Below are 11619 nucleotides of genomic sequence, written 5' to 3'. Positions count from 1 at the left end.
AATGAAGAAATTCTCTATGAAATTAAAGAAATATAACATTCACTACAAATATATTTGTAATCGCTTATTCTATAATTTTGCATGGCATCATCATGCAAAAGAGTAATAGACACAACGTCCTCCAGTGAAATATTCTCAACATTTAAATGATTTGTATTAATGAAGTTTGATTTTGAATTGATTGATTCGATTGAGACTGAATTATCGACGATGGTAAAAACACTAAGTCGACTTTGAAAACCATATTCACAAGCTTAACTACTACTTGTCAGTTTTACTACCGAAGGTGGTGACGTATACAAATTTAAGAATCGTGTCTTGGCTGCTCTATTGAACAAAATCTAAATCGAAAGTTACTTATATATTTTACGGTTAAATGAATCTAAAATTAGGGTATTTATTAGGTCGTCTTATAGATTCGTGTCGAGGTGTGTTTATAGTTCTTACAATGAGTTTTATGAACCGACAGAGCTAGAAGGACTTTGGTGACGAAACTGTTATCCTTAAGTTTAACCTGTAGATGGCATTTGAAAGTTATAGAATTTTATACTTAATATCCGCTAAAATAATGAGTGAAATGTGCGTCTATTTTGTCATCCATGTTGTATGAGTTTTGAAAAGGAAATCAGCAACAATTGCAGTAAGCAACATTTGTGTCGTTTATAGAGAAGGTGTTTTATCAGCTTATACGTGAAACGAGGAATATGTCAATGCGAGAAATGTCGCAAATGCTAGACATGTAAAAATCGTGTGTACATGTACGTTTGAAGAAATTGGAATGATGCTAAAGCTGGACGTATGTTAGCTTTATAGGTAAGATTAAAATATTAATTTATATGGTAGAAAAATAAACGGCACAAACTTATGGGACAACGTAATACATTATATTAATAAGCTTACAAATCGCACGATACATGGATTTGTAATTCTCAAAATATATATTTGGATACGAACGCTTGTTTAAATTAATAGACGTAATTAGAATTTAAGTACATGTTAGAATTTACAGACAGGATTCATATGTGCGAATGCAGGTTCATGGAAAATATAGTATTCCATGTTGATCAAAGTTTCGCAATCATTGTCTTTTTCAGGCAGATTCTTCTTAAAATTCTATTTGTTCTAACTTTGATGGAATTTTAATCGCTTTTCAGTTTTATGTTAAAAATTTTGTAGGAAAGGAAAATTGTTTTTTATTACTCAGATATGCTATGGCTAGGTAGGGCGAGTCTTCATACATAATGACTTCCATGTGGTGAGACCTGGGTAATCGGTATTATTTAATATGTAATTATTAATTATATCACTGGTAGCAGTGTAATGCAATTATTATTTACATAGTAAATAATATGAGCAAATTGGCTACAATCTTTTCGATAATGTTTATCATAAGTATAGTTTAGTTGTAGAGTAGGCTGTTTTATTTAAATCTGCTTAGAAGATATACTGTTTGTCGTATCGCTGGAAGAAATTCCAAATGACAATAATTTTTAAGATTTATAAGAATTAAATTTAAAGATACATAGAATTAATTAATTTATTAATAATTAGAACGACGGATGAAATATACTATTAACACGAGTAGTTCTTTCTTTCCTCTCTTTGCTTCCATTCCCTTCGTGTGATCCTAAATTATGAGGTAAAGTGAAAGATATTAAACTGCCAAATATTATTTGATCGTTACTCCCTTAAAATATGAGATACCATTAATTACTATTAATTAAACTGTTAGGAAGGTGGTCATAATTTTGAAAACATTCCTAATTTCGCGTTACCAAAACGTGATAAGTTGCCTTCATTGTCACATCACGATGTGCGAATGGATACAACTTCTTGTCACAATACCTTCCGAGACTAATAGGTGTGATAAATTCGCAAACGGTAAGTGTTCCAAGTTTACCGACATCACGGATTTTACTGCCTGCAGTTTAGTTGAATATAATTCCGTGATTCGCCACCAGTGAAAATCCACGATGTGCGAACGAATACAAATTTTTGTCACGATACCTTCCGAGACTGATAAGTGATAAATTCGCAAACGGTAACAGTGTTTCAAGTTTACCGATATCACGGACTTTATTGACTGCGGTTTAGTTGAACATAGTTCCGTGAATCGCCACCATTGCAGATCCAGTAAGTCGCATGACAACTACTGTTATTTTTTAAGGTTAGCATTTCAAATCGCGCGATATCAACTTCCGTAAGAAGAAACGTTTATTTTATATTTCCGTGATTAATACTTCACGTGGTGCGTAACAGATGCGCAATGGGTTGCTATGTGTTGCTCAATATGTAAGATTTATACGATTGTTGTATACATTTGAAGTATATAGCTAATAAACGTATTATGAGAAGGATGTTCGCTTTCTTCTTATTTGATTGCTCAAAGACTTGAAAAATATGTTGACAGTGAGTTTACTTTCTCTTTCCACCAACTCTCATCCTTATATTTGATTATAACATATAGTTATGTATTGTTATATTAGAGCGATAAGATTCTCGACTAAGTATCTTAATACTCTCGTATAGATAATGGAACGCTGCATCGAGTAACGCAGCAAAGGTTACGGGGGTCCCATTAATAGAAAAACTAGAACCATTAATTTTGCTTCGTAGCTTTTTTCCTCGATCTCCGATCGTTTGCAAAGGAACAACTTAACTTTGTTGAACGGGACACCGCGTGGAATGTACAGACTATGTGCGATAAAAGTGATTCTGTACAAATGAATATAGCTGAAACGTCTACGTTATTATATTTTCGTACTAAACACGTATAATTTATGATCCACTTTTATCTGAAATATATTCACTCATTTATGGAAACATTTATTTTCAAGTGGTACAGATTCATATTTACGCAATGGCGCAATCACTACCGAAGACAGAAGACTATGTACTTACATTACAGGATGAACAGTTATATTCGTTAAGTGCTTTGTCATTACGCTTAAAAATTATACTTTTATTTTTTTGTACCAATTCCTGAATATTTTACGCCTTGTATCAATAAGAAACATTCTTATTGATACAAGCAAAATTGTCTAGAATGCTTTGATAGTAATAAAAAAAAAAAAAGTACAATTTTCTACCGACTCGGACGAAAGATTTATTACTCGTCATCGGGAATTTGGTATAAATTAGTGCTCGAGACCGATGCAAATATAATTTGTTAATACTTGTTTTCAGTATAAACTCGAGAATAAACACGGCAATTATTGGATTATGCGTCTTTATTCAAAGTCAGGTAGCTTCCAATTAAACAGGATGGATAACAGGGTGATGATGTATGCTCGACAAATTAAAAGTAGTAGAATTTCTTACGAGAATAAAATTGACTTTTATAATATTGCCCTCTTCTCCTCAGGATATTTGGCCACTACCGAAACAAGACGCGACAGTCGACAAGACGGCGCCATGTCAATCGCTCGGGTGCCGAAGATACTAGACGCCATATTACATTTTGGAATTTCCAAACGTTGATGTATCCTCATTTCACCCCGGCCGATGCACGACACACAAATAGGTGCAATCCTGCAATTCACGTGCAACTTCGAAACCGCGGTTAAAGAAAACAGGATTTACGATGGGACTCTGATAAGACAGGCCTTCTTTTTTTTTCAACGTTCGTGTTGTCTTAAAAATTCAAGTTAGCATTTTTGTCACAGTACTCGTAACACCAATTTCTAAGTAGGGTGAACAATAATTAGGGTGGATACCATCGTCCAAGCTAGATCTCGGTTATTGGTATTATTTACAGCAATAACTTTTTATTGCTGTGGATAGTAGGCGCATATATTTGCATTAGACGATTATGACTAAAAATATATATATATAAACTTTAGTATCTCTGGCGATAGTTACTCGTTCCGTACAAGTGAGATGGCTAACGTGTTTCGATTTTTTAGTAGATTTTTTTTCAAGAAAAGTTACAAGGATATGTAAGGGAATTTTTATAAAATAGTCGAGTTTCAGTTTCACGCGATTATGGATAGTTGAACTTGGCAGATTACAGATTTTTTTATTCGTAGGAAAATATTTTTAGTATGTACTACATTAGGATGGTTTTCTATTTTTTTTTCTCGAAATTTTTTAATCTCATCAACCAATATATGAAAAATTTATTCCAATAGACGCGAATAAAATGGTCGTGAATGAAAAGGGTATTGAAATATTATCGAGATATTTGTGGATAAACAAAATTAGGATAATGGCCAGATAAGTGAACAATTTTGGTATAAATATATGTCGGAGAAAATGACACTTACAAGAGTTACGTTTATATACCTTTACATATAATTGTCAAGGCTCGGAACACTTTTTTTTCGTTTTTCTATTCGATCATATATTTTAAAGGAATTATTCCTTTAAATATTTACATTTTAGAGAAAAAAGGATGACAAAAAAAAATTCCGCAAAAGAAAGTCCGCTTTTAAGTCGATAAAGTTATATAACTGTTCCTAAATGCATATCGAAGTGCACCAGATTTTACAAATAAAATGGTATACGTAATGTTGCAAACACGAAACAGAGAAAATAGGAAAAAGTACTCACAAATATTAACCAAACAATAGATTTCTAGAATTACGTTCCGCGTCGTAAATTAAAACAGTTTATTTGCGTTAAACACGTTTTGATTAACACGCTAGCCACTGATAACTAAAACTTGAATACATAAATAGTATATTTGTATCGTTCAAATAGTCATCCCCGTTATTTATTTTTTATATTAGCATTAAATCATCGACGAACGAACGTTAGGTACTTTCACGAAGAATCAAATTTCATAAATCTTCCGTGTGAATATTAACTCGTTGTTGCTTTCATTAATTTTTTAATATACCGCGCGCGAGCATCGTTGTTCCTATAGGGGTGGTGTGCACGTATACACATTTTGCTATGCACGCATTATCATCTTATGCAACAATAACAGTATCAACAATACGTTAAACGTTTTGTGCAACAAGTTATCCACACGAGCCAACTTTCGATTGCCATTTGTTCAGTGATAAATTGTAGATAAGATGTATTACTGTCTAATGTGTTGATGAAGAAATACTCTGGTATCCTTGTTTTTCTCCGAACGTTGTCCTCGCTTCTGTTTTAACAATTGCTTTGGAAGCATTGGTATTTAACTAAGCAAATCTTTAGATATGCATATCGAAAGTTACTTGCCGAGGGGAACCCGATAAAAGGCTGACTGTTAATGGCTCGTGCGTAGTTCCGAAACTGGTGCCATGAAGTTATCAATAATAATTTTACCGTTCCTGGCACTCGCGAGTTGTCGGAATACTCATCCACGGGTAGTGACAACCTCAGGTGGCATAACTGGTTTCTATAGCAATTCTCACTTCGGTAGGAAGTATGCAGCTTACGAAGGCATCCCTTACGCGCAACCCCCTCTTGGAAATCTTCGGTTTCAAGTATGTTGAAAAGATCAGTGGGTGAGAGGGGTGACGAACCTTTTGAACAAATTTACGAAAAAAAAAAAAGAAACAAATCAATCGGGGATGTGCCGGGTGCCGTGTGACAATTTGCGACAAAAGATTATCGGGTATAATATTTAATTCGTGTATTTGAACGTTCGTTGTGCCGTTTGATTCAACAAGGACGAAGAAATAGATCTTTTCAATTTTGACACGTTTTGATACTGGAAAATGGTTATATATTATTTTTTTTTACAACATCGGTGCTACAGGTTCACCATCCCTTGTTACATTGTATGTAAGATTACCGGGAGTAAACGGAGAACGTTCATATTTGGTTCACAACGAAGCGTAGTGATCGTTAGTTATCGAAACGAGTATAATCGGGATAAAGTTTAGAAACGGAAGAAAATGTGGTTTTCTATGTACATATGTGGCACGGTTGGAAACACACGGGTCGTTAACGTGTTAACTGGTGAGAACGAGAAATATCCACTTCGTCTGTTCCTCTTCTTTCTTTTCTCTCTTTTTTTCTTTTTTTTTCCTTTTTTTTTTTTCGTAGAGTGTTTTTCCAGAAGCGACCGCGTGTGTGCTTTACTGTCATACATTAAGCCTGGTTGACGAATATACGATTTTTTCCCGACCGTTCGAGTGATAATATCCTTCCACGTATTTTTATAGCAGTGTTTTTTCGTGCAATACAAATAACGAAGGTTGGTTCGTTTTATTTTTAGACTTTCGAATCGCAAGCGACGATTCACTAAAAAAAAAAAGAAATAATACATCCGACCGTTCGATTGTTCCTCGTTCGAATAAATAAACACATCTCACCGTTTAGCGTTTCCTTATTAGAAACATTTATAGATTAATAATAGCGTTCCACTCGAGCACGAGTAAAAGGACCAGATACATCGCTCGATGAGATCGATGCATAAATTTTAACACGGTTATACACGAACACGTTCGTTCTTATCGTTCTCTTCCGTTAATCTTTCCACACGAGACACCGGTTCGTTGAGAAGTTCGCTCGCGATTGATTCCCATGAATTCTTGTAGCCACCCAAACCGGTCGAAAAGTGGATTCGGGATCTACCGGCGACAAAAAAGGGTTCGGTTTGCACCCAGTATCTCATGGCACCGGTGAACGGTGACAGAGTCGCGGGTTGCGAGGACTGTCTGTTCTTGAACGTTTACGTGCCGATTTGCGAGGAGAATCGAAGGTTACCGGTGATGTTTTGGATCCACGGTGGTGCCTTCCAGTACGGTAGCGGAAACCACGCGGACGAGAAATTTATAATGGATCGCGACGTCGTGTTGGTCACGATCAATTATCGTTTGGGACCCTTCGGTAAGTGCGTTCGCTCGTTTCGAGCATTTCGAACGATTCTTTACGCGATTACGAAACTTGAAACACCGATCGATCGTCAAACGCACAAATCTCTATTCAAGGTTTTCTTAGCACGGGGGACCGTGTCGTGCCTGGAAACATGGGACTGAAGGATCAGACTATGGCTCTACGATGGGTATCGGAGAACATTAAATATTTCGGTGGCAATTCGAAACGAGTGACCATTTTTGGGACGAGCGCGGGTGCCGCGAGCGTCCACTACCATTACTTGACGTCACTGAGTATCGGATACTTCCAACGTACGTTGGTCCAGACCAATTTCTTACGAATTAGTCGAGTTTCGAGCATCAGTATATATTTATATATCTACTCGATCTATTCTTGTATTAACATTGAAATTTTCGTAGTGCATTGCTCTTCATAATTTTCATCGCGCAGGTGGTATATCGATAAGCGGTGTAGCCCTCGATCCATGGTCGCAGACAGAACGTGCTCCTCAGAAAACTAAGAAGTTGGCCAGTTTGATGGGATGTCCCACGTGCAACAATGCCAAAATGATCGAATGTTTACGAGAACGTCCGGCGCGACTTGTCTCTCAAGCTGTCGGTGATTTCATGGTACGACGCGCGATATCCTTGTGTCTTTTGGAGAACCTCGTAAGGAAAGGTTTCGAGATCTACGGGGAGCATATTGTTAAAAAAAATGATTAACGAGTACAGGTCGAGGATCGAATAACGTCAAAGTTCAGTTTTGGTAATTTCCAATAAGTCACTGTTTGCTTCTTGGTAATTCAAGATTTATTATTTTTGGTTCAAATTGTAATTGAAGTTTCTCTTTACTCACGGTTATCGTCGACGTAGACGAAAGAAGGAGTTCAATATTTCTTTTTACTACTTTGATACTTTTCTACTCATATTTACTCTTGTAACTTTTTTGCAAACTTTTTATCGATCAATATCTTTGAGTTTCGACGCATCAGATGGCCCCGTAAGTTCTCGAATCCTTCTCCAAACATTTCACGTGCGTTCATCTTCGCGATGAATCGTTTTTGATAAAGTTTCGATCGGTAGTATTGGCTGTACAATCCTGCCACTCCGTTCGGTCCAGTTATCGAGAAGCAAAAATGTCCTCGTCCGTTCATTCGTCGTTCTCCGCTCGAGCTCATCAGCAAAGGCCAAGTGCTGGATCGTCCGTGGATCACCGGTGTGGTTAGCGAGGAGGGATTGTATTCCGCTTCAGGTTCGATATCAGCCGATTAATATCTTGCTCGTTATCTTTGTTTCCCCGTAAACTGAGATTCTAATTGTGCACAGAATTTATCACGAACGATGAACGTCTGGATGAGTTGAACGACCATTGGGACAATATCGCGCCGTATTTGCTCGACTTTAACGACACCATTCCGCTCAGTCAGCAGAAAAATGTCTCGAAGAGAATTCGCGAGCATTATCTCGGACGAGAATCGATCTGCTCGGCTACAGTGAAGCCGTTGGTGCACATGATCGGTGATCGGTTGTTCAGAGTCAACTTCGAGAGAGCTGTCAGGTGGCAGGCGAAAATGAACAAGAGTCCCGTGTGGGCGTATTACTACACCTACAGAGCCAAACACAGTGTCAGTGAATTTTTGAGTGGCACTAACGAGAATTTCGGTAATTTTTTTTCGAGATTCGTTTTCGTCGAACGGTAGACGACGTAGAATGTAATTTTAACTAGTCTGGTGTACGTATCAGGTGTTTGCAACGGTGACGACATATTCCTCATCCTTGACGCCAGGATGGCGAACACCACGAATTCAGAGGATATAAAGATGCAGCAGCTGTTGCTTGATTTTTACACGTCGTTCGCTATTCACGGGTGAGTATAACGAATCAGAGCCGTATATACAGTGTCCTTCCATTCGAAAAAAAGAGATTCTTTCGAATAGAATTTTTTTCTGCGATTTTCTCTTCAATTTTAAGAAAAGTAGCCCCGTGAAAGTTGGTTTGGAAATAGTCGGTTAGGTAGATTGGCATTTTATTGACGCAGATTAATTTCTTTTCGCGGATAAGGTTATTGTTTCTCTTCCATTTCGGTCGTTCGTTGATCGTACATTCTTAAAACGCACGCGTTACGTTTTAGGGAACCGAAGTTTGGTGATGCTACGTGGAAAACAACGGATCCCGAAGATGAAGAGTTTTGTTATTTGCGCGTAAAGAATCCCAGTTACGTGAGCATGGAAAGCAGCGATAACTTTGCGCAAAAGGCCTTTTGGCAAACGATCAATTTCTCCGAGAACAAATTCTGCTCGAAAAAAAGGAATTACAGTTCTTGGGAGATTAGTTAAGGGACAATAGAATCAATTAACAAACAATAGGATAATAATTATTAAACGCGATCGAAGCTGTTTTGTAAGAAAAAGAAGACACGAAAAGAAAAAAACAGTAAGGAAGTGGAACGTTTCGTTCCTCTAACGATATTGTAAGTATTCAATGACAATAGAAAAGATAATCTACAATAAAAAGGCCACGAACTCCAGTTTGCGCGCAATGAACAAGTCCGCTTCGTACGAAGCTCTTCTTTCTGTGCTTACAGTGATCAATTTTGGCACAATGGATGAAAACAACGGTTAGTTAATAAAAAATTTAATCGAACGAATTTTTGGATAATTTTTTACCCAAATAATTCACCTATATTTGGTTGAAGTAAACGAGTAACGAGTAGATTATTTTGCTTTCAAGTTTTCATCGTACGAAGAGCTATGTAAAAGGAATGTAAATTTTATTTTTTTTTTTACAAGATTCGTTCGAGTAATAATAGAAAAGAATTTAAACGTGTTTGTCATCGACCGTTTAAATAATAAAGTGTATTTATTCACACGTGCCTTGAATAAATATCCGTTATTTACGACTTCGACCATTTCCGAGGAATTCTTTCTCCGATTAGCCTGTCACACGATTCGCACGATACCGAGTAAAGCCTTACTTAAATAATTATTCCGCGAAGCGTACTCTCGATCGATATCAAGGTAGAGGTCGCGTGCTTTTTTTTCTTCTTTTTTTTTTTTCCTTTTCAAGGAAGGTAAACGAGAAGATTGGAAGAAATCGAGAAATTGACATACAAAATCGTTTATTCATATAAAAGGACACTTTATACTAGCACGTACTGTCAAAAAACTAGCCTACTTCCGTACAATCGGCACCACCGAGATACTCCCGGCTCGCTCGTTCTCTTTATGTATCACATATTATTATACGCGGCAAACGATAACGGATTATGCTGAGGATAAGAGTAATAATTGTCATTGTGGTCGTAGGTCGAGTATTAAAAGAACGAAACAAAAAAAAAAAAAAAAACAAAAAAAGAAAAAGAACTGGAAGAAAAAGAATGTATCCGATAAATCCATCACGAGCATTGAGTATATTCGCGTACTGAGCGCCATGTTCGATTCGCTATTCACAGCATGATCAATTTTTCATCCAATCCGTTCACTTTCCTTCTTTCTATTTCCCACGGTTCTATCCCCCCTCCCCTGTCGATAGGTTTAAATTATTTCACCGATCTCGGCGCCGGATAAAAAATTGGTCACTCTGTGCATAAATATCATGCGTTTATGTATATATATAAAAAATCGCGTGGCTCGTCGCGTTGGTGAGAACGCGTCCATCGCGTCGCGGTATCGTTCCGAGCGATGGGAAGATTTCACCGACGCAACCCGAAGCCCCCGGCGTCGTTATTTTAAATACATGCATCATCCTATGTATTCACCATAATTAATATACCTTACGTTAGAGTTACATTGTATATCATATAAACGTACCGTCGTGTAACATTCGATACTCGTTAACCACTCGATACACATACCGCTACGAGTGATGTGGATATTACGATAAATACTAGGCTCGACTAATTACTAGCATTGTTAACTTGGGAAGAACCGATTCGATTAGCGAATCGCGATCAATCGATCGAGCAGTCAGCACAACGCGTACGAAAAGACTCTCGTCGGTCGCGTAACATTCGTACGCGCGATTACGGCGAGGCTCGCGGATTCGATCGCGGACTTGTTGGTAACTTGATTTTACGAACGAGACACGATACTTTCCGTTAGTCCCTGGAAGAATGTTTCATTTCACGCGCGTGTATTCTCAACGGTTCGTTCCCGAACGGAGCGCACAGGGTGGAAATATACAAAGGTCGATCGGTGCGTGCGTTCAACGGATAGAAACTCGTCGGGACGCGTTAGAGGAAAGTAGGCGGTAAATGCTCGCGACGCGTCCGGAATCTCTATCGATGGAACGCCACGGATCGTTCGACCGACTCGTTACCTCGTAACGTCTCGAACGGTTGCTTTAGGCCTAACTAGAGGATCGAAAAGATCGAAGGAAAAGAAAAAAAAAATAATTGTAAAAAAATACAACACAAGAAAAGCAAGAGACACGGTCACCACGTTTCGCGATGGTTTCTCTCGTTCAGTTTCTTTACGCGGAAGATGATAAGCGTGTTCCATACTAATCCAGACTCGTGGACGTGTTCGCGAAAGCAAATTTCGCCTCGAAAACGGGTGACGGTAATAAATATGGCCGCTCGTGTCGCGATCGAGTCGCCGTGGAAGCACTCTCAAACGGGTTGCATCGTGGTTGATCGATCGATCTGTTTGTGTTTGTATATGTGTGTTTGTGTTTGTGTTTGTGTGTTTCTCTCTCTCTCTCTCTCTCTCTCTCGCGTTCTCATCGTTTCTTTAACGATAATTCGTTCGCACGTGTTTCTATGTTTTTTTTTTCTTTCCTCTCTCGCGCGGAACAATTTTTTTTTTTTATCGCGCTCGGATGCTCGCGCCAGTTTGCTCCCGCTCGCTAAATCAACGGAATT

At 37.9% G+C, this 11619-nt stretch overlaps 1 protein-coding gene and 1 long non-coding RNA gene across 4 annotated transcripts; both read left to right on the top strand.

Annotated features, from left to right (window-relative positions):
• Positions 1 to 309: 309 nt before the first annotated feature.
• Positions 310 to 9487, top strand: Est-6 (venom carboxylesterase-6). 3 transcript variants are annotated; one of them, XM_076326800.1, is made up of 9 exons: positions 310 to 579; positions 667 to 813; positions 6480 to 6771; positions 6873 to 7070; positions 7210 to 7388; positions 7842 to 8010; positions 8085 to 8420; positions 8502 to 8625; positions 8890 to 9487. In XM_076326800.1, the coding sequence occupies exons 3-9, from the start codon at positions 6555 to 6557 to the stop codon at positions 9092 to 9094; spliced, it is 1428 nt and encodes a 475-aa protein (XP_076182915.1). In that variant the 5' UTR covers positions 310 to 579; positions 667 to 813; positions 6480 to 6554; the 3' UTR covers positions 9095 to 9487. The 3 variants fall into 3 exon arrangements, with proteins under 3 accessions (XP_076182915.1, XP_076182916.1, XP_076182914.1); XM_076326801.1 differs by lacking the exons at positions 310 to 579; positions 667 to 813 and adding an exon at positions 3499 to 3523; XM_076326799.1 differs by lacking the exons at positions 310 to 579; positions 667 to 813 and adding an exon at positions 5064 to 5420.
• Positions 1880 to 3566, top strand: LOC143154854 (uncharacterized). The gene is made up of 3 exons (XR_012994263.1): positions 1880 to 2133; positions 3187 to 3284; positions 3365 to 3566. It is a non-coding gene; the product is annotated as an uncharacterized LOC143154854 (long non-coding RNA).
• Positions 9488 to 11619: the final 2132 nt, after the last annotated feature.

Source organism: Ptiloglossa arizonensis, chromosome 2 (assembly GCF_051014685.1).
Source record: "Ptiloglossa arizonensis isolate GNS036 chromosome 2, iyPtiAriz1_principal, whole genome shotgun sequence".
NCBI classification, from domain to species: domain Eukaryota; kingdom Metazoa; phylum Arthropoda; class Insecta; order Hymenoptera; family Colletidae; genus Ptiloglossa; species Ptiloglossa arizonensis.
The sequence above is the reverse complement of the archived record's forward strand: the minus strand, read 5'-3'. Positions and strand labels throughout refer to the sequence as shown.